Source organism: Dipteris shenzhenensis, chromosome 9 (assembly GCF_047967505.1).
Source record: "Dipteris shenzhenensis isolate YYH24624 ecotype China chromosome 9, Dip_SZ_1.0, whole genome shotgun sequence".
NCBI classification, from domain to species: domain Eukaryota; kingdom Viridiplantae; phylum Streptophyta; class Polypodiopsida; order Gleicheniales; family Dipteridaceae; genus Dipteris; species Dipteris shenzhenensis.
Window position 1 is genome coordinate 3,913,026 of NC_141604.1, and position 26,852 is coordinate 3,939,877.

Here is a 26,852-nt window from a genome sequence, read left to right on the forward strand (position 1 = left end):
TTAATGAGTCCAAGGGAACATGGGGTAAACCAAAGTGGTCTAAATATATGACAAATACACAAGGTTCTATTTGCCTAGACCAAGATAAATTGATCTTATTACAAACATGGCTTATCACTCATTGTTTTGTGCAATGTGGTGATAGAGTTTGCAAACAAGTTAAAGGGATTCCAATGGGTTTTTTGTGCTCCCCATTATGGTGTAGTTTATATTTCTTTTGGTATGAGTCTTCTTTCATTTTAAGGCTCATGAGACTTGGTAGAATCTACTTGTTACCACTCTTAAAACAATATTTTAGAGAATTTGCCACCTTCCAAGAGGTAGTAGAACTTGTTACCTTCCAAGACGTAGTATACTCCAAAGAATGGGTACACATCATGGAAGGAATCATAATGGCATTCAAAAGAATGATGGTTAGCAGTTGGTGGAACCACCCAAGGGGAAGAATGTCATTTTCTACAAATGGATCTACAAGGTCAAGCACAAGGTTGGTGGAACTTTACACAAGTATCAGGGAATCTTAGTTTGCAAATGTATTGCAAAGAATATGCTCAATAAAAGGGAATAGACTTTGAGGAGACCTTTCCATCAGTACCAAGGACGAAAACCACTCTGTTGATACTCTATGAAATATGGGTTTATACTTGCATTAAATGGATATAAAGTTTGCAGGAACCACAAGAGGAAGCTACATGAAGGAACCACAAGGATTTTATTGAGAAACACTTGGTATGCCCATTTTCAAGGCACACAAGAATTGCCACCATTTGGCATTCGTTGTGTGGGGCACCTACACCAACTAGACATCTCTTTCCCCCTGTCTTATGTATTCGATGCCACCTCCAGTGTGGACAGTCTGCTCCGTAAACTAACTAGAGAGCAGAGAAGATACCGGGACCCTGACAGACCTAAGCATGCGAAGACTTGTGCCAGTCCCCGGGCCTCTGGCTCACCATGCTAAAACTCCATTAACCGGGGGGAATTAGATTATACTAAGAGCTGCCATACCCATAGGAGGTTTGGGCTAAAGTATCCCAAGGTTATTCATTGGGTATGATATTTGCCAAAGAACACATTTTCATTCTTCATGGTTGCACGCTCTTCAAAGCTGGTTTGAGCTAGTTATGAAGGAGAAACTCAGTAGAATCTTGTGTAAAGCCTCGTTGAGTGGCAAATACTCGTCCACATCGATATGGAACAGTAGGTACTTCTCTTAAGGCTTGTTATCTCCATGCAACTATTTCGTGTCCTCTAGCTGCAACGAGAGAATTTATGAGAGACCAAGGGAGGGTCGGAGGAGGTCTGACAACGAAAATTATTCAAAGAACGTAAGCAATACTTCCCTAGATACATCAGAGGTTTTAAAGTACCCATAGAGGATTCTTTTGTCGGTGTCGGAAGCCTGATTCGCAACCTGCCAACAAATGGGTGGTTAAGAAAACTGTCTACTATTAGATGCATCTTTGTGAAGCTTTGGTCTCGACAAGCCACACAAAAGTGGAAAGTAGCAGAATTAAAAATGAGGTGGCAATGTTATATGTATTATCAGGGAATGTTCCGTAGGACCAGCTCTAGTTTGGTGACGGAAGAGTTAAAGGTCCCTATTGAGTGTCGTAGACTCTTTTGTGAAGGTGAAGCTTGGAGATCACGTAAGTTAATCTGATGAACGTGTGATGTTGAGTTTAGTATGATGACATGGTCATCTGGCTCGGCCTGGGAAATCTTTGATTTCCTTTGAAGGTGTCCTGTCGGTTGAAAAACGAGGTTTGAGTGTTTGGTACGGAGCACCATATTGTCACAATGGTCAATGGGTGATGTTTACTGGTTTAAGGGGTATGGTCAGACATCAGGTCATGTCAAGAAGCTCTTGGGCTGCACAGCGTGAAGATTGGACAAATCCTTTTTCGGGGTTGAATATCCTCTAGCGGGAGGAAAAAAGTGGCCGATAGAATTATCATCTCCTTGTGCTAGGCCTTTCCTAATCCAATTGTTTCTAAGCCAGCTTTCAAGAAAAACCGCTGGAGGTCTGAAGAGTATCAAATGTCCTTTGAAGGTCCAACGTGAGTTTACTCTTTTGGTCTAAGGGTGTGTTCTACTTTGCTTTAATGAGCCCTTTGGAAGGAATCCCTTGTCTGTCTGAAGGAAGTCCTTGGGAAGAGAGATGATGAGGTGTGTGCTTCAAAAGAAACGAGAATTCTTGTTTCCCTTTTGGAGATTTTCCTATTTTCTTGAGCTTTTTAACAGGTTAACTATCCGTTCTTCAATATTTATGTGAAATGGTATGTTTAAAGAGTCTTCTGATAGCTTCACAGATATCAGCAGTTCCTTTCATTTCTTTTATTCCCCAAGGGTGACGTTTTTGCCATAGTTTTAAGTTTTTTGCTGATAGTCACAGTTCATAAGTAACATTCTATCATCATGTAAAACTGTAGGTGTACTGACACTCAAATCTCGTCAGTTTTTTTGATGGCTGCATTCTTCTTTGAAATTGACTTGCAGGATTTTCCTTTCCCGAAAGGATTAACACAATGCTGGCCAAACTTTTTCAAACAGTCTCAAGAGACTCTTTAAGGGCATTTGAAACTCTGGCAAAGTACAAGCCTTTACAGAGAGGTCAGCTTTCTTCCGTTCTTGATTCTAAGGTGCATATGCGCCATGTGATGTGTTGCTGCAAATCATGCAAGCTGTAGTTACTCAAAGTCTGAAAGCTTTTATGTGAAAACTATTTGCTCTCAATCTATCAGCTGTATCAATTCTGTCTCAAGAGGGGATGCAGTCAGAGTTACACGGAAGCGTGATTTCCAGTTGAATAACTTAATAGACTTAGAATTTTAGAACTTTTATAATTCCACTTCAGAATACCACAACTTTAGATGCATTCACACCACATACATCCACATAACAATAGAAGATTAAAAGAGATGGAGACAAGTGCACCGATTGGGTGAGAATGAGGCCGCTCCTCCTAATTGGGTAAACCCAGTTGTATTTTTATATATTCAATGATTCTTAGCCTCACAATAATGGTAGTACAGATCTTTGGACAAAACCCCCTCTGGGAAATCCAGAGTAGAGACCAAGACCTAAATATAGGACTATTACAATGATCCTCTTTTTCAAACTGGGGCTCAGATTAAGGACACCCAATTTTGTATTCAGTGTGATCAAATCCCCCCTTCTCAGGGGCCTATTGTATCTGCGATGCAGCTTCGGAATATATTAAACAATTCTCATTATGATGTCTATCAGTGTGTTTTGATTCCACTTTCTTCATTTGTTGTTTCGGTAATTAACAAGAATGAATTAAGTGTGTTTGAACACCGGGAATTGAGAATGTTGTTAGATAATTTTAAGGACGTATTCCCAGCTCAACTGTCGGAAGGTTTACCTCCAGAACGGGCAGTAGATCATCGCATAGACTTAGTCCCAGGGGCTCAACCTATCCGTGTACCACCTTATAGGATGAGCCAGGTAGAGGAGGATGAGTTAGCTATCCAGCTTCAGGATTACCTGAATATGGGCTATATCCGCCCAAGTAAATCACCTTGGGGTGCACCTGTCCTCTTAAGAAAGAAGAAAGATTTTTCCTGAAGAATGTGTATAGATTATAAACAATTAAATAAAGTCACAATTAAGAACCGCTATCCTTTACCTCGTTCTGATGATTTGATAGACCGTTTGGCCGGAGCGAAGTATTTCACTAAGATTGATTTGCGTACGGGTTATCACCAAATCCGTATCTATGCTAAACACATAGATAGGACCGCATTCCGGACTAGGTATGGTCATTACGAGTTCCTCGTATTACCTTTTGGTTTGACCAATGCTCCTGCTACTTTTCAGCAGATGATGAACGATTTGTTCAGGGATTTTCTGGGCAAATTTGTTGTAGTGTTCCTAGATGATATCTTGGTATATAGTAAAACGCTTGAGGATCATATAGGACACCTCCGGGTTGTCTTAGTTGTTCTAAGACAGCATAAGCTTTATGCCAAGATGAGTAAATGTGACTTCTTTATGAAGGAGATCATTTACTTAGGACACAAGATTTCTTCTGAAGGTATTAGCATTGATCTGGATCGTATTCAGAAGGTTTTAGAATGGCCTATCCCTCAGACTGTGAAACAACTTCGTTCTTTCCTAGGATTTACGGTATTTCTTCGGAAGTCAGTGCGTGATTATTCACATATCACGGCACCCTTGAGCAACATATTGAAAGGTCGTGGACGCAGGTCTACCCAGCCGATCTCTTGGAATGATGCAATGAACAAGGCTTTTGAAACCTTGAAGTTTTCTATCAAGGAAGCACCCGTTCTTGCATTACCCGATCCTACCCGGCCTTATGTTTTGGAGGCCGATGCGAGTGATTATGCGATTGGGGCAGCTCTATTCCAAGAGGGCAGACCTGTAGCTTTCGAGAGTAAGAAGCTAGACGACACTCAATATCGTTGGCCCACACTCGAGAAGGAACTTTATGCTGTAGTGTATGCTCTCAAGGTTTGGAGACACTACTTGTATGGTTCAAAGTTCCTTGTATTGACTGATCACCAGTCAATTAAGTATGTGTGTGATGGCTCAGAATTGAGAGGAAGGAAAGCTAGATGGGCAGAGTTAATGCAGGATTTTGATTTCGAAATACGTTATCGTAAGGGTTCGTTGAATAGTGTGGCGGATGCCTTAAGTCGAGTTAAGTTTGTAAATGCTTTGTCATTTACGGAAATATCCTCAGACCTATTTCAATCCTTGAGAGGGCTATACGCAACTGATAGTCATTTCAGTTCTTATTGGCAGAGAGTCCAGGATGGGAGCTCCATGGTTGACCAGGACTCAGGGATTGTGCCACCTAGGATACAGGCGGCAGGAGGTCAGTGGATGATTAGGAACGGCTTGCTGTTCCGGAATGAAAAGATTTGTGTGCTTGATGTTCAGGACCTTAAATCCAAGATTCTCTGGGAGTGTCATGATGCTCCTAGTGCGGGACATCCAGGTATACATAGGACTCTGTCTCTTGTGAAGCATACCTTTTATTGGCCTAAGATGCATGCATTTATTGAGAACTATGTAGTAGGTTGCCGAGTTTGTCAGGTTACTAAGGTTGAACGCCTTAGAAGCGCGGGCTTATTACAGCCTTTACAGATTCCAGGTAATAAATGGGAAAGTATTTCCATGGATTTTATTACTGGTTTACCTCGAACGCGCAAGGGTCATGACTCTATTTGGGTCATAGTCGACCGTTTGACAAAAATGGCTAGATTCTTACCTACAAGAACAACTATTTCAGCTGTTCAGTTGGCTTACAAGTTTGTGGACCACTTGTTCAAGCTGTATGGTTTGCCATCTGACATAGTCAGTGACAGGGACTCAAAGTTTACAAGTAACTTTTGGACACTTGTATTTGAGAAGTTAGAAACTACTCTAAGTATGAGTTCCTCGGATCATGCACAATCTGATGGCAGTACAGAAAAGGTCAACCAGTTGGTTGAAGACATGCTTCGGGCATATGTATCTAAGAGACAGTCTTCATGGGAAGATTATCTACCCATGATTGAATTTGCTTACAACAGTGCAAAGCATTCTAGTACAGGTTACAGTCCTTTTATGCTTATGTACGGGTTTCAACCTAAGTCACCAGTTATGGTTGGATTAAAAGGGATTCAAAATGATGCTGCTAAGAACTTCTTGCAAGACATGCAGGAAATGTTGCAGTTTGCCAAGGAGTCTATTAGAAGTGCCCAAGATCGGTTTTGGTTCCGAAATTATCCCCCAGATACTGTGGCCCATTCAAGGTCATTAAAAGAATTGGACCAGTTGCATATCGACTAGAATTGCCTCTTGATGTTAAAGTACATCCAGTCTTTCATGTCAGTAGACTGAAAGAAGTATTGGGTGCAGATGATCAACTTGTTTCTCCTCATGAGATTATAGAAGTTACAGATTTGACTTTTATTCTTCACGAACCTGAATCTATTCTTGAATTTCGTGAAAGACAGATTCGAAATCGTACTATCACGGAATACAAGATTAAGTGGAAAGATCGTGTTGAGGAGGATGCAACATGGGAGACATTACAAAACCTCCAAAGAACATTTCCAGATTTCTTAGCGAACTCAGGAGTGAGTTCTTAGAGGGGGAGTATGTCATGTGCACGGATTGGTATCTGACGTGTACTAGGTACACAGAACTAGCTCAGGTTAGCCTGGGGAGGCTTAGAGCTAGGCAGGCTTGATTCTCGGGTTGAGTGGCAAGGGTACGAACTATTTATAGGTCTTCGCTATTTTTGGCGCCGGGGCCCGAGTCTATAAAAGAGGCCCAGGGGGTTCAGTTCTTAGTGTGCAGTTGGGAGCAAGTCTCGTTCCCAGGTGCTAGGTCTGATCCTGGATTGAGTCGCGGACGCGCGCCTGCATCTTAGCGTAGCCCAAGGCCCAGTGGCAGATCCAGGGCTTCACAGCGCCACCTGGTGGTATGGGGCACCAGGCTGGTTTGGATCTGATTGGGAGTTCGTGCCAGTAGCTCAGCTCGTGGCTCGGAGGGGACATCTTCTGATTCGGGATCACATCCCGTAGATGTCACGGTTGGGTGGTGAGCAGCCTGCTCAGTTCTGATGTTGTGTGTGGTTGTTTTGCAGATCAGGGGTTTCAGGAGTGTTGGGACGTGTCAGTGTGGGTGTGTGGATTTGTATGTGTATGTTTATACTATGGTGTACACCCACTGTTGGGCGTTGATGACATCAGCAGGGATGTCATAGTAGCTAGTCCCTGCTATGCGTGATGGAGTTTATGGTTTTCAACCTTATGAGTGACTATCATGAGATTGAAACTGCACTATGTTGTGTTTTTAGAGGATGAGTTTAGGCATGTTCCTGGACTCATCTAGGTATATATACATACGCCATTAGGGTTAGGGTTAGGACTTAAACCCTTGTGCCTTTTCAGCACTCTTTGTGTTAATGCTATACACATATGATAACATCATTTTGAGATTAATCCTCAGTACGTTCCCTCAAGATCAACATCATGAAGTAGGCCTTCCCTTAAGATGATGATTATGGGAATGGAAGAAGGATTAAAAATTACACTTCATCATATCCCTTTAATGGAAATGTAATTTCTTTGAATCAAACCAAGAGCTTGTCGGTGTTTCCCGAAAGCTAGTTTCGAAGTGGTTTAGTAAAGATATGTGCAACATTCTTTTTGTTGTCACAATGTTACAATGTGATGTCACCAAGTAACACGCTTTCTTTGATGAAGTGCTCTCTGACATTAATGTGCTTTGTCTTGGAGTGATATACTGGATTCTTGCTAATGTTTGAGCCGATTGATTATCACAGTATATTGTTATTGGCTTTGAGTCATCAAAAAAATCTGTTTCCGACAATAGTCTTGTATTCCCTATATTCTATTTCTGTTGAAGACAAAGAAATAGTTGGTTGCTTGTTTGACAACCATGATATAGCACCTTGACTGAGGAAAAATGCATATCCTTATGTGGATCTCCTAGTCTCATGATCTCTTGCATAGTCATTGTTACAATATCCATGCAACCTTGGATGACTTCCTTTGTATTCTATTCCAAACTCTCTTGTTACTTCTGATGTACTTTAAGACTCTCTTGGTTGCATTTCAGTGAGAGTGTTTTGGATTTGCTATAAACTGTGCTAGTGAACTTAGTGCACAACAAATATCTGGCCTTGTGATACTCAGATATATAAGCGATCTTATGAGTTGCCGATAGTACTTGTCATTGACCGTAGGCTTTTCTGGATCCTTGGTAAGTTTCAGACTTTGCTTCATGGGAGTGGCTACAATCTTGCAATCTGCCATGAAACTTCTTTAGGAGACTATCCACATATTTCTGTTGGCTCATGAAAATGCTATGTGAGTCTTTCCAGAACTCAATACCAAGACAATAGTGCGTAAGTCCAAGATTTTTAATGTCGAACTTTGCAAACAAGTCTTGTTTCATCTTGTTGATGAAGCTCTCATTGCTTCCTATCATAATCAAATCATCTACATACAAAAGTGCAATAGTAATGTCTTCCCCTTGAACTTTGTAGTAGAGAGTATGATTTGCATTGGGCTTGATGCATCCCAGATTCGCAAAATACTTGTCGATTCTGTTGTATCAACTTTTGCGTGCTTGCTTTAAGCCATAGAGACTTTTCTTGAGATGGCAAACCTGATTCTTTTTTCTTGGTTTAACATACCCTACTAGTTGCAGCATGTAGACATTTTACATCCAAGTTCATGGTATTGGTGAGATTGTACTTATAGCCACAGACGGCACAAATTTCAGAATTCATGATGTGCTTTATATACCTGGAATCAAGAAGAATTTGCTTTCAGTGTCCTCTCTCAATAAAAGAGGATTTCAGGTTGTCTTTGAAGGTGACAAGTGTGCGGTTCGAGATAGGGAAGATGATTATGCCTTGAGACTATCTGGCACACTGTTTCGTGGTCTTTTCCAGCTTGATGTTTTTGAGAAAAGACTAGATGATGCACTTGCAGTTTCTTCTCCCACTGTTGTTATGCAGAATGTGGAGTTATGGCATGCTAGATACAGGCATATGAGTTATGGCAGCTTGATGACACTCCAAAAACATTCTATGGTTGATGCTTTTTGGAGTCACCTCCCTCTCATGCTTGTGAAGGGTGCATACTTGGGAAGATGCACATGTTTTCCTTCAAGAAGGATGGTGCATTACGAGTTGTTCGAAAATTACAGCTCATTCATAGTGATGTCTGTGGTCCCATGAGGACTTTTGCATTGGGTGGTTATCTGTGTTATGTCACATTTATTGATGACTACTCAAACTACACTTGGGTCTATGGTTTAAAGAAAAAATTAGATGCGTTTAAGCAATTTCAACACTTTGTGGCAAAGGTTGAGATTGAAACAGGACTCACGGTTCATATCCTATGCACAGATAGAGGGGGGGAAGTATATGCCTCATGAATTTGAGGCTTATTTGAAAGAGAAAGGCATCACACATCAGCTTACAATGAGGCTTATTGTTTACCCCTCAGCAAAATGGCAAAGCTGAGCGGGAGAATAGAACTCTAATGGAGATGGATAGATGCATGCTCACAAGCAAAAAGTTGCCTCACAGGTTTTGGCTTGAGGTCCGAGGGTCTCATGTGTGCCAAAACAAAGACTCCTTATGAAGTTTGGCATGGGAGAAAGCCTTCGTGTCTTTGGATGTGTTGCATATGCCCATGTGTTAGTTGAGTTTCGCCATAAGTTGTCAGACAAGGCACTTAAATGCATATTTGTTGGGTATAGTGTAGAGGGCAAAGGTTACCGTCTCTACAATCTTGCTTCGCGCAAGATTTTTGTCAGAGAGATGTAATCTTTTCAGAAAATTCAGCACATACACAAGCTGAATTTAATGTCCCAGCTTCTTCTACACAAATGATGTTTTTGAGGAATTACTGCCCATTGCTTTGGGTTCCGCATATGTCATCCCTGCTGAAAATCAGCATTTACAGCAAGCTCCTCCTACTCCACATGCCCCGATTCAGCCACAAGCTGATTTAGTTCCTCCATAGGCAGTGGAAGAAGCCGATGAAACTCAGAGCCGGTATTGGAAGGAGTCGCAAGAAATTGTGTCATGAGGTACAGACCATGAGGTTGGGCTTCGCCCCGAGCTAAAAGGAGTCCCGATGTCTCATCTATGATTTCGACATGCATCTTTGTAAATAGTACTGTGCGGCCAAGAAGGCAAAGTTGACGGACGGAAAGAAGATTGACCCCTAATTGGGGGACATAAAACACTTGATCCAACTGAGCAAGATTGGGGCCTTTGTTGGTATAAAATGTGATTGAACCAACACCACGAATAGGAGCGATAGAGTTATTGCCACAACGGGCTCCCCTTGTTGCCGGTTGGCGAGAAATGAAGAGATCACGATGCGGGATCATATGATGAGTGGCTCCACTATCCACAATCCAAGGGGCTTTAGGGCCACATGGAAGAGTTGTTGGAAAACTGAAAGGAAAGCATGGAGTGAACACAAATTGAGAATTCTTACTTTTTGGAATGAAGAAAGGTGAGGTCCTTAAGTAGGCACCTCTTACATGATCACTGACATCACTGATGACCTCTGAGCTCCACAATCATCTCCTCAATCTGCTCCTAGATTCTCTCAATCATCCTATGTGGCTTCTACCACCACCTAACAGTGCTTATGGGCACCTAACTGTGCCTCTAGCACACACACATAGAAACCAAGGTGTGCCTGGGGCATACACCTTGAGATATCCCATCATACCCCCCCTTAAGGAAATGCCTCAGGCTATGTCAAGGATACATCTAGTCTCATAGTTTCTCATGCCATCTCATGGTGGTCAAGGATAAATCTATGGCTAGGTTCTCATGCTAGCAAGGGGTTCCCAAGGGAGTGAAGTAAACAAAAAGGGATACAAAAGACCTTCCAATGGTTATCTCCCCTGCATGTACATGCACACAATGTCTGCAGGAGGTACCATGGAACAAAAACACATACACATGGCCTACATCATATGGTGACCAGAGGTGTTTACAAAACACACAATAGTTTATTTTCATTTTGGAGAACTATCCAGGGTGAGTACCTTGACTCAACAAAAAGAGAGATCTGGAGCATACATGGAGATGATTCAAAAAGCATAATCTTCATAGGATGTTGTGAGAGTTAAAATAATGATGTCAATCTAATGTGCAAGGGGGCAGCAAACAAATGAAGGGTAGTACAATAAATGTGTACCAGTTGTTAAGGTACAAAGAGTGGTATGAATAAATGAGGCCCTAACATTAGGCGTCCAATGTATGTATGCAGTTTTCAGTTTTAATGCAAGTTACTCTTTTGGCTTCTCAACATGTCTCTTCGCTCCTCTCCTTCTCTCTCTCTTTGATCTCATTTTCAGCAAGCTTCCTCGCACTTTAACATGGTATCAGAGCAGGAAGAGTGCATGAGAGTTGGATAGAAGCGATCCCCTCGCGATTGCGCACGGTTTGACGCAAAGAAAGTTGAAAGAGGATTCCAGAAAGCGAAGATATGAAGATTTTGCGTGTTCAGCCTATTATTTGATCAGAAAATTCAGTTTACAAGTAAGGAAAGGAGGAGCCCAAGTGAAGCGATGCAAGGGAAGAACACGTGCAGAAATTTTGCACCCAAAAAGTGACGAAAATTAGGGTTTCGAGCCCTAAAACCAAGCGTTTTGAAATCGCATTGTATCTGCCCTGTAGGAGAGGTCTTCAGCATCAGCATTCACAAAAAACAGTATGAAAAAGTCAAAAAAAAAAAAGGGCAAAATCTGAAAAATCTCGAAATTAGGGTTTTTTTGTCATTTTGACCTTAAAAATGGAGGCGTTTTTAGGTCGCCCTTGTTCAGCAGCAGTCTATGAGGCAAAACGACCAACATTGAAGAAGAAATTCTGAAAAAGTTTCAAAAACTTTGAATAAAATCTCGAAATTAGGGTTTTTGCAATAAAAATTGATGAAAATCAGCCCCAAATCAGAGGGGTTTTGCTTCAGCATCAAAGGAGAAGGTCCTTGCTATGAAGTAGATTTGAAATCAACCCTAAAAGTGGAGAGAATCAGCCCAAGGAGGTAAAAGATCCCGGAATTAGGGTTTTTGCGCAGTTTCCAACCCTAAAAGTGATGAAAAATCAGGCTCCAAGTGAAAGAAATCAGTAAATGGATCTGAACTATCTCGAAATCAGGGTTTCAGCCCTGGTTTTGACCCCCAAAATGGAAGCAAACAGCCTCGAGATGATGGAGAAAAGATATGCCCTGTTTTTGTGATGAAATCAGCCCTGTTTGTGAAGAATTTTGAAGCCACAAGTTTTGTGGAACAGCGGGGCATGTTGGATTGAATTTCCAGCCCATGAACGAAGTGCGAATCAGCCCCAAGAAGGTGAGAAAGCAATCAGCCCTGTTATGGCGAGAAAGTGCCCAAGTTTGATGGGTAGAAACGCCACACAAGTGACGAAGAATGAAGCCCTTGACTCCAAGGAAGAGATGCAACAGCCCGCATGGCTTGATTGAAGATCAAGCGAGAAACAAGTACATAAGAAAAGGGGCAGCCCTATGGTAGGTGAAGCCACGAAGAGAGGGCAGCCCATATGTGTTTGCAAGACGTGTCAATGAATGAAGAAAAAGACCAGCCAAGAACAGCCCAAGATTGAGTGCCATGAAGGCATGAAAGTGAAGAAGATTTGCAGCCCAAAAGACCAGCCAAAGACCTCTAAAATTGAGGATTTGAAGACCCCAAAACAGTAAGGTATCCGCTGCGTGTTTGAAGTGTATTTTGGGGTGATTATTCTAATTTGTTTCTTGCTGTAATTCAGTCAAAATGGCGGACAGCAAGGTTGATTTTGTGCTCCCAGAAAGTGGGAAGCTTGATGGCAAAAACTATCCAATTTGGAAGTTTAAGATGATGAATCTCTTAAAGTTGAAAGACTTGTGGGAGATTGTAGAAGGCAAAGATGAAAGGCCTGATGTGATGAAGCCAGTAACGGTGCCCAATATGACACCTCAAGAAAAGAGGGCTGAGGATAAAAGGTATGAAGAAGAACTTGAAGTTCAAGCAAAATTTGATAAAAGAGCTCAAAAAGCTCTTTGTTACATCAACATGAATGCGAAGGACAGCATCATTCCTCAAATAAGTGGTGCTAAAGCTCCAGATGAAGCATGGACAACTCTTCAAACTCTATTTGAATCAGTAAATACAACAAGGTTGTTGTTCCTTAAACAAAAGTTGCATGCTTTTAAGAAGGAACCAAATGAGCAAATCACTGCCTATTTGACTCGTTTGAAAGATATCACTGACCAATTGCTCTCAGTGGATGAGGTTGTAGCAGTTGTGGATATGGTAAGCATAACCATGAATGGGCTTACTATGAATGAAAGCAATTCACCATGGCAACATTTGGTGACTTCCCTAATGGTGAGGGAGACCACTCCTAACTTGGAGGAGTTGAGTGCTCTCTTGCTACAAGAAGAGTTAAGAAGACAAGGAAGCGGGACGAAGAGTTCCAAGAACAAAGATGAAGCATTCACCGTGAGAGAAAGACCATGGCGTGGCCGTGGAAGAGGTGGATGGAATCGAAACAATGAAAGGCAAAATCAGGGCAGGCATGAAGAAGGGGGAGATTCGAACTCCTCCTTTCAAGAAAGAAGGCAATTTACCCCTCGAGGAAGAGGAGGATATAGAGGCAACTTTCGTGGAAGAGGACGCAGCTCCTACACTTCAAGAAGAGGCCCGTGTTACTATTGTGGGAAGGATGGTCATGTGGAGAGTGAATGTCGCATAAAACAGCATGCACAACAATCAAGAGGGAGAGGCAGAGGCTTCTCAAATTGGCAAAGGCAAAATAGCAACAACTTTGCGGGAGAAGGAAATCAGAATAATGAAAGAAATAGCAAGGATGAGTTTTTGTTGATGGCTGATCATACAAAACAGTCCCACTATCGTGGGGAATGGTATGTCGATTCGGGTGCCACAGCGCACATGACCGGCAATGGTGATTGGTTTTCTCAGTATGTTGATGAAGAAGGCAGTAACAAAGTGTTTTTGGGTGATGATTCCACACAAAACATTCACGGATATGGCGACATACCTATCAAGCTCAAAAATGGTGAGATTGGTACTCTTAAAAATGTATTGTGGATTCCTAATTTGGCAAGAAATTTGCTTTCTGTGGGCTGCATAACAGATCAGCACATGAGTGTTGAGTTTTTCAAGGAGTACTTCATCATAAAAGACCTCAAGAATGAGGGAAAAGAAGTTGCTCGTGGCATACGCAGCAATGACAGGTTGTACAAGCTAATTACTATTAGTGACCAGCAAGTATTGATGTCTCAAACGGAGCAAACCTCTCAGCTTTGGCATAGGAGGTATGGTCATTTAAATATGAAAGCACTTAAGTATTTATTTGACAATGGCATGGTCACAGGAATCCCAAAGATTGGTGAGATACCGGGTGTATGTGAGCCTTGTGCCTTGGGCAAGCATGCAAGGACTCCATTTCCAAAAGCAAGCTCATGGAGAGCAACGCAAAAACTTGAATTGATACACTGTGATTTGTGGGGACCGGCTCAAGTGAATTCACTTGGTGGATCACGTTATTTTATGTCCCTTATTGATGATTATTCACGCAAGTGCTGGCTGTATTTTCTCAAAAGTAAGGGTGAAACTCTTGATGTGTTCAAGCAATGGAAATCTTATGTGGAAAATGAAACAAGTATGAAAGTGAAGACTCTCCACACAGACAGAGGAGGTGAGTTCATGTCAAATGAGTTTGATTTGTTATGCAATGAAAGTGGTATGTTTCATCAACTTACTACAGCTTATAGCTCTCAACAAAATGGAGTAGCGGAAAGAAAGAATCGCACTGGGGTGGAAGGAGCACGATGCATGCTCAAAGATTCAAGATTGGGACGTAAGTTTTGGGCAGAGGCTGTCCACACAGCCATATATTTGCAGAATAGATCTCCAACAAAAGCGCTTGATGGTATGACTCCTGAGGAAGTCTATTATGGTAAGAAACCAAATGTGTCTCATCTTCGTGTGTTTGGATGCTTGGCATATGCTCATGTGCACAAGCAAAACAGGCAGAAATTGGATGATAAATCAATTAAGTGTATCTTTATTGGATATGCAACATGTTCAAAGGCTTACAAACTTTATGACCCTTTGAGTCAGAAGGTTATAATCACACGTGATGTGTTGTTTGATGAGACAAAGAACAGCGCTGATTTTCATTTGGTGGAAGAAGATGAAGATCCCCTCATTTTCTTTGAGGTTGATGAAGAGACGGGTGACAAGAAAGATGAAGGATTCAAGGCAGCTCAAAACAGGCCAGCAAGTATCAATGAAGGCATTCCGCCTCAAGATGTGCATGAAATAGTCCCAAATATTCCAAATGTGGTTCCCATGGATGGTGTTGATGCAGACAATCCACAAAGTGTGAAGAAATTGCCCAGATGGTATATTAAAACTATTGAAGATAGTAGTACTTTGGAGCAGGCTGAAAGTAGCAATGATGGGCTGAGAAGATCACAAAGAATCAAGGACAAAGGTACGTCACATGTGAACTTTGCTTTGATGGCAAAAGTTCTTTCTAATGATGAACCCACTTCATTTTCTGAAGCAATCAAAAACAGCAAATGGAAAGAAGCAATGGAAGAAGAATACTCTTCTATCATGAAGAATAACACTTGGACACTTGTTGAGTTACCTCATGGGAAGCAGGCCATTGGTACTAAGTGGGTTTTCAGGATCAAGTACAAGGCAGATGGCACCTTGGACAAGTACAAGGCAAGGCTGGTTGCTAAAGGTTATGTGCAAAAAGAAGGGATTGATTATGAGGAGACATTTGCTCCTGTTGCAAAAATGACAACCATACGATTGGTTTTGGCAGTGGCCACTCATCATGGGTGGTCTGTCGCACAAATGGATGTCAAGTCTGCCTTTCTCAATGGCATTCTTGAAGAGGAGGTATATGTGCAACAGCCCCAAGGCATCAAAGGCAAGGAGAGGCTTGTGTGCAAGCTTAAGAAGGCATTGTATGGCTTGAAACAAGCTCCCAGGGCATGGTACTCAAGGATTGATGAGTATCTCACAAAGAATGGCTTCATGAGGAGTAAGAATGACTCCAACCTTTATGTCTTTCATGAAAATGCAGATTTATTGTTGATCATTGTTTATGTGGATGATTTGGTAATCACAGGAAGCAGCACCTCATTGATTAAGCGCATAAAGAAGAGCTTTTCAATTGAATTTGACATGAAGGATTTGGGACAGCTTCATTACTGTCTTGGTATTTAAGTTTGGAGGCAAGAAAACAGTATGTTTCTTACCCAATCCAAGTATGTGAAAGATGTACTTGAAAGATTTGAAATGGCTGATTCAAAAATAATGCACACCCCCATGGAATTGAATGAGAAGCTAACCTCACGTGTAGATGAAAAGAAAGTGGATGGCACAGGTCATAGGAAACTGGTTGGCAGTCTCATTTATGCTACTATCACGAGGCCGGATATTTCATATGCAGTGAGTGCTCTAAGTCAGTATATGGCAGATCCAAAGGAAAGCCACATGAAGGCAGCAAAGCGGTTGTTGAGATACATGAAGGGCACTTATAATTATGGTCTCGAATTTGTTGCATCTTGTGATTTATTGCTGGCTGGTTATTGTGATTCTGATTGGGCCAGCAGTGTTGATGACAGAAGATCTACCTCAGGATATTGTTTCTCACTTGGCTCTGGAGTTATTTCATGGAAGAGTAAGAAGCAGCCCACGGTTGCTTTATCCTCTACTGAAGCTGAGTATATTGCAGCAAAAAGTGCCGTTTGTGAAGCAGTGTGGCTGAGGTGCTTATTGGCTGAAATACATGAAGTACAGGCAGGTGCAACAGTGATTTATTGTGACAATCAAAGCTGTATTCAGATTGCTAAAAATCCAGTATTCCATGCAAGGACGAAGCATATTGAAATTCATTATCATTATGTTCGTGAGAAGGTGCAAGCAAAGGAGATAGAGCTGGTTTATTGCTCTACTTGAAGATCAAGCAGCAGACATGCTTACTAAAGCATTGTCTCGAGATAAGTTGGAAAAATTCAGAAACATGATGAATGTAAAAGAGAACAGATTGATCATTAAGGGGGAGTGTGAGAGTTAAAATAATGATGTCAATTTAATGTGCAAGGGGGCAGCAAACAAATGAAGGGTAGTACAATAAATGTGTACTAGTTGTTAAGGTACAAAGAGTGGTATGAATAAATGAGGCCCTAACATTAGGCGTCCAATGTATGTTTGCAGTTTTCAGTTTTAATGCAAGTTACTCTTTTGGCTTCTCAACGTGTCTCTTCGCTCCTCTCCTTCTCTCTCTCTTTGATCTCATTTTCAGCAAGCTTCCTCGCACTTTAACAGATGCCTCATCTTGTGGAGGCACATCAACTGAAAGTAGATTGGCAGTTTCTGACTTTGAAGTTGCTTCCTTTTTGGCTTTACAAAACTTTTCATGATGATTGTTTTTGCCACAGTGTTTGCATGGATTGATCTTGAAGCAGTCTCTTGAGAGGTGATTAGTCTTCCCACAATGATTGCAAGGTGAAAACTTGCCCTTCTGGATTTTTATGGCATAGGCTGTATCATTGCCTTTCCGGAGTTCCATGTACCTTTCTTCTTCTTGAAAAGCAGAGATAAGACCTTAAAGATTAGGATTAGGAAGATTTTTCAAAGTGGTAACAACATGATCATAATCTTTAGGCATACTCTTGAGCAACACTGCCATTGCATCATTTGTAGTGATAGGAGAGTTGATAGAAGCAAGTTGAGTCATGAGACTCTGCATGTAATTGACATGGGTAGCCAAAGGAGTGCCACTAACCATCTTCAATTCAAAGAAAGCAATCTTAAGTGACAATTTTGAGATGTGAGTGTAGGAATATAAAAGGAAGAACTAGAAACTAGAAAACTATAAGTAAAATAAGAACTAGATTGAAAGACAGACAAAGAGTTACCTTGTAGATGAGTGTAGACAAGACACAAGCTAGATAGATTGATTGCAATGATGTGACCAATGAATATATGGACCAAAGTACAAGACATAAAGCAAGAGTGCTTATGGGATAATTGTAGAGGTGCCACATGGCACACACTCAAGATACAAAGACTAGACTAGACTTAGACAAATGTAGACTAGGGAAACAGTACACTTAGTGTGCACTTATCTCCAACACCCTCCTTAAGTGGACACTAGGAGTAAGACAGAAAGACAAGACTAGAAGACAGACATAAAGACTGATATACTGAGAGACAAGATAGAAGACATGACAGACAAAGATCCTGAGACACCCCTCCTTAAATGATATCCTCATATGGGTCCACAAGGGTAGGGACAAGATGGATCTAAAACAAAACACAGTCAGATTGATAGACAAATAGACAGACAGACAAGACTAGATAGACAGAAGACTGACTGTAGTCAAACAGAAAGACCAAGACACTAGAACCCCTTGACCTACATCATCAGTGGTCAAAGTGGTAGACAAAAAATAGAAGCAATCAGAAAGCCCACTTCTCATCATATGAGGAAGGAACAGCAGGATCTACTAATGGAGATGTTGCAGCAACATGGGCTGAGGTAGATGCAGGGGCTGATGTAGAGGGTTTGGAGTAGCAGTCCCTCTCCCGGTGATTATCACGGCCACAAATGGTGCATGGATGAGCCTTGAAACAGTCCTTCTCCATATGATTAGTTTTGCCACAATGGGTGCAAGGCTTTCTTACCTTAGAACTTCCTTTCTTTGCTAAAAATGCAGTGTCAGTTACCTTTCGTTGTTGAATTCTTTCTTCCTAATTGATGATACCTTCAAGAGAAGAATTATTGTGATACTTGAAGGTAGTGACAAGAGTAGCATAGGTGTCAGGTAAGCTTTTGAGAAGCACCGCAATAGCAATATCTTCGGAGATGGGAGACTTTACTGATGCAAGCTGAACCATAAGACTACGAAGATAATTGACATGAGAGGCTATAGTAGCTCCTTCCTGCATATGTAGATCAAAGAATGAGATCATAAGTGCTATCTTATAGTTTTTAGATCGAGGTCCAAAAAGGGTATCCAAAGTGATCCATGCTTGAGGAGCAGACTGTATGTCGGAGATGTGATGAATGTAATCATGTCCAAGGCCGAGCAAGATGATAGCATAGGCTTTGTCGTTCTTGGCAGTGACAACTTGCTCAGTGTCGGGATCTTTGGGAGCAGCACGGTGAACAATGTCCCAAAGACCTTCTTTCATAAGATGGCACTTAATTTTGATTTGCCAAGTATGAAAGTTGGACCCATTAAATTTGTCAATAGACATGAGAGAATGAGTAGAAGAGGCCATGTGGGAAGGTCTTACCTCTTGCTAAGATGCAAGGGCAGTGTCTATTCTCTTACAATATTGCAAAAATAAATGAAAGGAGAGATCCAAGAAGCCGGTTCTCTCACCACTTTGTCAAGGCCATAGCATGTGACAGCCCATCGAAGCAGGAGGAACCAGCAAAAAAAGAGGACTGCTTAGGAGACTGAAAGAAGCCATGCACAGTACCTTAATCCCAGGCAGAGGCAGAGGCGTAAAAAAAAGGGCGCAGTCCAGGAGGTGCAGACAGCGCGAGCTCCAAAACAATGCCGTAGGAAAGACGTGGGCAGCTCTCAGGCGATCTCCGTGCAGTTACGAACAGATGGTGCAGATCTCCGTGAAGATGGCGCAGATCACGAACAGCAGTTGGAGAGGTGCGGCCTGTGCAGGTACAGATTCCATACAGTCGTATGGACTGTACGGACAGTCTGATGCAGGTGCAGGAGCGACAGCAGGGCCAAGAGCTGATGGGCGCAGATCTGGAGCGGAACTGCGCAGCAATGGTACGCAGATCTGGCGCGCAGATCTGGCAGAGATGGTGCGCAGCAGATCTGGCAGCGCAATGGCGTGCTGTGGTGGCGCAGATCTGGCAGAGAGATGGCGGGGCAGAAAGAGGCAGGCAGATCTGCAGCGGCAACCTGAACAGGAACGGCAGCAGCGTGAAGAGGCAGCTATGGCTACATCAGATTGAGGGGAGAGAAGAGGGATCAACCTGGCTCTGATACCATGTAGGAATATAAAAGGAAGAACTAGAAACTAGAAAACTAGAAGTAAAATAAGAACTAGATTGAAAGACAGACAAAGAGTTACCTTGTAGATGAGTGTAGACAAGACACAAGCTAGATAGATTGATTGCAATGATGTGACCCATGAATATATGGGCCAAAGTACAAGACATAAAGCAAGAGTGCTTATGGGATAATTGTAGAGGTGCCACATGGCACACACTCAAGACACAAAGACTAGACTAGACTTAGACAAATGTAGACTAGGGAAATAGTATACTTAGTGTGCACTTATCTCCAACAGTGAGAGCTAGCACCAAAAATAATGTCAAGCTTCTGCGAAGCTTCTGAAGGAGACTCTAAGTCAGAGATGTGATGAATATAGTCATCTCCTAAGGCAAGAGCAATGATGCCATATGCTTTCTCATCTCTAGCAGGATCTCTTGTCGGGTGTGTCGGAGTTGAGGATTCTCTAGCATTGGAGGCTGTTGAAGAAGAAGTTGAAGCCGGTTTGACAAGCCCTCGGAGGTTCTCCCTCATCAATGCAAACTTAACCTTCATCTGCCATGTGTGAAAGCCCTTACCATTGAACTTATTCATATTCAAGATGGTAGCCATGAGAGGGTCTAACCCAGAATGGGCAGTGTCTACTCTCTTACAAGGCTAGAAAGAGTTGAAGAGCTTCAAAATACAAGCATTTAGAGTAGCAAAGGCTTGCAACAAAAATCCATACTACAAATCAATGATGTTTTCACTTGCATGCTTCATAGAGGTGACTAAATGAAAGTATTCCAAGCAAATCCAGGTATAGCAACTTAAAAGAAAGTTGTAGCCACAGTTGTACTGATGCTTTTCAAAACTTTAAAACCTGAGAATTGCTAAAGTAGCATCTAATGTAGCATCACACTCACAACCTTGCTAAAACTGTCCAAAACAGAGGCCTGAACTTGGAGGGCTTGTATCTTCAAAGCAAAGAAAAGAGGGCTTTCTGAAGCAAAAGAAAGCTCATATACCAGAGAAGATCTAGCACAGAGGTTGGGCAAAATGGCGCGCTGTTTTGCCCGGGGGAGTTGCTGCAGGCTGAACCTGAGTTTTGACGATTTCTCCTTCATTACTGAACCAAATGAGCTGAAAAGTGACTCAAAATGTTCGTCTTGAGGTCACCCATCTACTCCTAAGAGGGCTCGGGCAATGGTGCAGCAGGCAGGGAGTATTTTGCAACAGAAGAATGACGAAAAAATGCGCTGTTTGGAGAATGGCAGCCAGCAGAGACGTTTTTTTTTCAATTGCTTGCAGGTGGAAGTTCGCCCAAATGAGGGGTATCTCCAGCAGGAAGGGCTTGGAGAATGGCGGAGAACTGAGGGAGAACAAGCTTTAGCAAGATTTGGGAAGAAAGGGAAGAAATGGTGAAGATGAAGAAGAAGAAGATGATGTGGCACAAGTGGGCTCAAGGAGGATCAAAGTGCTCTGATACCATGTTGGAAAACTGAAAGGAAAGCATGGAGTGAACAAGAGTGTGAAAAGATGATCCAGATATGGATGGGGAGGAGTCAAGCTCGGTGATATGGATCAAGGCTTGAAGCGTGATGGGCCCATAACCCACAGGTCCCAGGATCGGAACCTGGCTCTGATACCATATAAAGAAAGTACTTGGAGACAAATAAAACAACACTGAAGACTAATGATAGCTGAAGAAGAAATATATATCACCAAAGGAACTCAATACAAGATAAGAGATATCTGAGAAAGAAACTGTGGAGGGAGCAAACAGCAGTCCTCCAGAACAGCCAACTGAAGTGGGCTCTGCACTAGCTCCACTAGCTGGAACTGAACCAGATCTGGGTCAGCAACCTATTGCCAGAAGAGCAAAGGTTTGCTGCAGATCTGGAGGAAATAATACAGCAGTAGAGAAATAAGTCGATGCTGATCTGGAGCAGCAGCAGGAGAGGAGGATGAAGCGGAGACAAAGGAGGGAGAGATGCTGGAGCTGAAGCAGAGGAGGCAGAGATGCTGGAGCTGAGGCAGAGGAGGCAGAGATGCTGGAGCTGAGGCAGAGGAGGCAGAGATGCTGGAGCGGAAGCAGGAGTGGAGGCAGAGGATGTTGGAGAGGATGCAGGAGTGGAGGCAGAGGAGGCAGAGGCGGCAGAAATGTTGGAGCGCAGGTGTGCAGCAGCCTGTTCTAACAAGAGGTGAGTGAGTAGCTAGGGGGCTACTGCCTTTTATAGGCCTGACCCATTTGGTCGGCCAGTTTTGGTCGGCCAGATCTGGTCGGCCAGTTCTGGCCTTTTTGGCCATTTGTTCCTGTGTTTGGAGATTTGCCAGTTTGGGCCTTTCTGGCCATTTGTTTGGCCCTGGCCTCTGCATTTGGAGATTGCCCGTCTTAACATCAGAGACCTTTGTGAAGGTGACGGACAACGGAGTGCTTGGTATCTTTTAGGTGTGTAGCTGTTGACACTAACACGAGGGCGGATTCCATGGAGTGTGATGGGGTCTCATGTTCAGATGGATGCTGTACTTCAAAAGGGGTTAGTACATGATTACACGGGCTATTGGTGTGTGTCTCGATGAGGTGCATGGTTTGCTTTCAGAGCAAGCACACAGGTAGTATGACGATCTAATCAAACCCCCTTTCAACCATGCTTTGATCTTGCCCAACCTAGAGTTTGCTTTATCACCAACACCCCCCTCAAACAAAAGGGAGGGCAATGTACATCAAAGAATGCTTCCCGACACAACAAGTCAGGGATAGCACAAAGACTTTTCATCCACACAGAAAGTGAACGAAAAATAAACACCTTCTCAAAGCAAGAGAGAATTGAAAACTCTGATCATCATGCCTTTGGACAAGACAAACTTAGGTATTATTTTCATGCAAAACAAGAAGCTAATCTACGCTGTCGACTATGCATGAACACGGAATTCAAAATGCCCATTCATCTTTGTCGTTTGGACTTGCAACACGTAGTCCAGCAACCTTCTCTGCTACATGCTCACTTTCCCCTTTGTTCTTTTGAGTGATATCATCTCGCTTTTTGAAGCAGTATTCTTCTTTGTGTCCAAGCTTGCCACAATATCCACATTTCTGCTCATCCTTGGTCTTTGCTTTAGATGCCTTGCTTACAAATGCATGTTCTTGATCAATGGTCAGTATCTTGCGCCTCTCTTCGTCCAGTAGCATAGAAATCATTTATGAGAGACTTGCATCATTGTTAACTCTTAGGATCTTAACAAGATCATCATAAGCTGGTGTAAGATTGGAAAGAAGTACAGCCTTAGAATCATATCTTCCATATGAACACCAAGATCAGTGAGTTGTCTAAGGATAGAGCGCATTCGATTTAGATGCTCTCCAAGCATCTGATTCTCCGTCATCTTCAAACCAAAAAATTGTTGCTTCAGTAATACCTTTAAGTTTCGAAGCCTCGACCCAAACAAAGTCTCCACTGCAGTCCAATTCGCCTTTAAGTTTCGAAGCCTCGACCCAAACAAAGTCTCCACTGCAGTCCAGTTCTCGCATGCCGTCTTGGAGAGATCAAGATGATGGCTATACCTTCACCAAGTGCTCAATTCGTAGAGCCTTGTCATTCCTTTCTTCCCATCGATCTATTGATCCAGGAGACTCATGAGCCTTTTTCCCCCTTGATTTCTTGTGAGCACCTGACACAATCTACCAAAAGCCCTTCTCCATCAAATACAAACGAAGCGTGAGCTACCAAATAGGAAAGGTGATGCCGTTGTAGTAACGAGCTTCACCACATGTTCAGATATACTCTCCATCTTCTTTGCTCTGATACCACTGATGGATCTTGGCTCGTATAATACTATTGCATGCAGTGAAAAAACGAAGATCATTTACTATCACAAAAGCTGAGCATCTAGTGCATGAAATAAGAGTGAAAGAGATACAAAATAGGATCGTTTATTCGTAGGCGACAGCTTCATTATTCATCTCCTCAGCTCAACCGAGCTTGTTGGAGTTACAACACACACACACACACACTTAGCTACAACCATCGATAGACAAAGGCACCGAGCCATGAAATATAAAAGAGACTTATCGTAGAAGACGCCACGCTCATCACAATCGGCTTCCAAGGCATAACATGTGCACCAACCTCAGAGATGACTGCACCAACAGCAGCCCGTGATCGAGGAGAGACCTCGGCCTCTAAACGAGCTCTCAAAGTACTCCATGCAGCCAGCTATGCACGTGCCAAGTGGCAGATCCAATTAGCCCTGATCTTGCCCAACCTAGAGTTTGCTTTATCACCAACACCCCATGGCTGAATGTAACCCATGTTTAGATACTCGGGCAATTGCATAGCAATCTCGTTATCCTCTGTCCTTTAATGTTGTCGGAAGACAGCCTGACTGCTCGGGAGTAAATGAATACCATGAGATAGACCATACGGTGATTGCCTCGGAAATACATCCTGGTAATTGTTTAATCGTTTTTTGGAAGAAACACTATCCAATTCACAATCAAACAACTCAATATTTTGACAAAGAACTCAGAAGTATTGACTTGATTAACATGATAAAATAAAGCTCATAAACAACAATTCGTTTTTATACATTGAGATAATATGTTTTATTATTAGAGAAGAGAACTTGCTTTTTGTGCAAGCCACTCCTCGAAAAATAAACTCTTTGCTTTGCATGCAAGCCAAGCAAGGCCTTGCTATTCAAGCAAGCCTTGCCCAGAAGAGGAAACTCCCTGCTTTTCGTGCAAGCCACCTCCTTGAAGAGGAGATTGACTGTGCACCTGTGCATCAGGCTCTCACTCTTGAAATGTTTAACAGATACTGGTTACGTTAGCCTGTCTGGGTCTGGTTGGATGGCATTTTCAGCTCTCTTTTGCAGATTTATGCCTTTTATTTAGCTTTCCCTATTTTCCAAAGTGGGTCCATGTGATATTTTTTGTGATCTTGTTGCAAATCCTTTTATTCTACATTTGGAAGTTGATGATGTTCTATGTCAAGTCATTGCACATTTCTTAAGAGCAATTACGTCTGAAAAACAACCTACACTTGGTTCATTCTCTGGATTATTCATACGTGTATGTGCACATTTCTAATCTGGATAAATGGAATTATGTTTCAGGTGTCATCTCTCATTTTTGCACGAGAAACAAAGCCGATCAGTCTGACACTGATGGGAAAAACGGCCCTTCTGCTGAGGAATCTCATAGTACCAGTTTGGATCACCATGAAATTTTTGAAGCATTTGACAAGGAGCTCAATATCGATGATAATGCTGAACGCAAGGATACTCCTAAAGAAAAGATGCCTTCCGGAAGTGTAGATGCAAATGCATCCAAGGATGAACCCAGAAAGCCTTGGTCAAGAAAAGAGCGGGTCAAGGCTTGCTTAGCCAAGCTGCAGAAAGGTCCTGATGGGCGGTATATTAATGTCTTTGAAGTGATAACAGACATTGATATGCTACTAGCTTCATATGTAGATCTAAGAGCCAAAGAAAACCCCCTTGTGGGAGACTCAGATGACGATGAGAAATATTTGGAAGGGATAGATATGGAAAAGTTCAAGAGACTTCAGAAGCGCCTTCGGGAGGGAACTTACAAGTTTCAACCAGTTGTACAGGTCCCTTTACCAAAACCAAGGGTAGTGAAAAGAAAAAAAAAAAAATAGACGCTAGGCAATTGCTTCAGGTCTGCAGGTGAAGCATGGTTTAGTGATATGACAGTAAGTTGGTAAACTGGCTAAGCATCCTTCAATTTACATTGGTGCTGGCCTTCACACAATGAGTGGCTCTTGTTATGTGCTAATACGCTTTGATCTCAATCTTTTGGGTGTTGTCAAGTATCTTACTTCCATATATGCAAGTATGACTAACCAGTAACAGTGCAACTGCTTTTGCTGTGGTGAACCCCTGTGCCTCTCAAGCACGGCATTCTGGATGACTCCAAACTGCAAGGTTCAGTGAGGCATCGGAATAATGAGCAGCATTTGTCTTGTACTGGGTTAATTGTTCTGGCTCTCCACCCAACAGGCAAGCTTTGTTTAGAAGGGCTGCAATTGCAATACATATGGCTGCAGCTGCAGTAGTCACAACTAGATCTGGGGATGCAACAGCTGGAGCTAAGTTGATATATTTCATGAAGATGACCAACGTTGTCAGTCTATGTGTATTGGGTAAATCACTGAAGTCGCACTGTATTCCAGCGCTAATTGCCTAAGTGACAATGGCGATTGGGGATTCATCCCACATAGAGGTATTTTGCAGATGGTAGCAATGTATTTTCTGTTGCTGAGGAAAAAAAATTGGATGCTCTTATGGAGGCCATTAAGGGCTTTGTGGTGCCTGATTTTCCAGCTAGAAGAGCTATTGTTGGGGTGGGGTGAACTCTGCTTTATCGAGTGCAAAAAGGACTTATTTTGTCAGTATCTATAGTACCTTTCATTTACTGTTGGTGTGAGTTCTTCCTTTGGGAGTCTAAGATCTAATCCATTTAATCCATTTGGGTTACCACAATCTTGCAATCTAAATATGGAACTAAAATATACATCAACATACTTGTGTTGACTCATGAATGTGCTTTTTGCATCTCTCTGAAATTCAATGCCTAAAAGATACTGCATTAAACCCAAAGCTTTCATGTCAAATTATGACAATAGGTAATTTTTGAGGTTGCTAGTGAAGTCAAATTTACTTCTTGTACTAATTCAAAAAATGCAATGGTAATGTTCTCCCCTTGAACTTTGTGGTATAATGCATGATCTACATTGGGCTTTGTGTATCAAAGATTTACAATGTTTTCAGTAATTTTGCCATACCAAAACTCTTGGGCACTTGCTTTAATCCATATAAACTCTTCGTAAGTAGGCATATCTCCTTTCTCTTTGATATTGTAGCCTTGTGGTGGATGAACTCTTCATTTAGGTATCCATTTAAGAGCATTCTTTTTTCCCCAAAAAGATTACTTCATTAAGTATGAATGAAAACCGCAAGAGTAAGCTCAAATGTGGGAGTACTTCATGCCATGCATGAGAAAAAAAACCCAGCTTAAAACGAGCTAACAAAAATCCGAGGTGGAGGTTGAAAGTGCCACCTCAACCTTGAAGGAGACTCAGAGAAGACAGGAGATCCTCTCCGAACTCTGAAAAAAATACCTCTCTTGGCAGTAGTTGCTTTGCATGATCTCTCAGATGGCTACTAATGTGTGTATAGTATCCGTTCATATACTAGCCATAGATTGGGAGGGGTGAACCTGGGAAC

The 26,852-nt window shown here is 42.2% G+C and overlaps 1 protein-coding gene across 4 annotated transcripts; it reads left to right on the forward strand.

The window, feature by feature from the left end:
• Positions 1-1,057: 1,057 nt before the first annotated feature.
• On the forward strand, positions 1,058-25,990 carry LOC147898097 (uncharacterized). Of its 4 annotated transcripts, none has more exons than XM_087379501.1 (3): positions 1,058-1,200; positions 2,500-2,613; positions 24,720-25,990. In XM_087379501.1, exons 1-3 carry the CDS (start codon positions 1,125-1,127, stop codon positions 25,262-25,264), a joined length of 735 nt encoding a protein of 244 aa, XP_087235627.1. In that variant the 5' UTR covers positions 1,058-1,124; the 3' UTR covers positions 25,265-25,990. The 4 variants fall into 4 exon arrangements, with proteins under 4 accessions (XP_087235627.1, XP_087235628.1, XP_087235629.1 ...); XM_087379502.1 differs by having other exon boundaries at positions 1,075-1,204; XM_087379503.1 differs by having other exon boundaries at positions 1,195-1,328.
• The last annotated feature ends 862 nt before the right edge of the window (positions 25,991-26,852 follow it).

Excerpts from the sequence above, each read along its gene's own strand:
- LOC147898097 (XM_087379500.1), top strand. The coding sequence starts at position 1,520 with ATGAGGTGGCAATGTTATATGTATTATCAGGGAATGTTCCGTAGGACC. Across the intron at positions 1,650-2,499 it reads AGGTGAAGCTTGGAGATCAC|GATTTTCCTTTCCCGAAAGG; the intron begins GTAAGTTAATCT and ends ATTGACTTGCAG. Across the intron at positions 2,614-24,719 it reads GTACAAGCCTTTACAGAGAG|GTGTCATCTCTCATTTTTGC; the intron begins GTCAGCTTTCTT and ends ATTATGTTTCAG.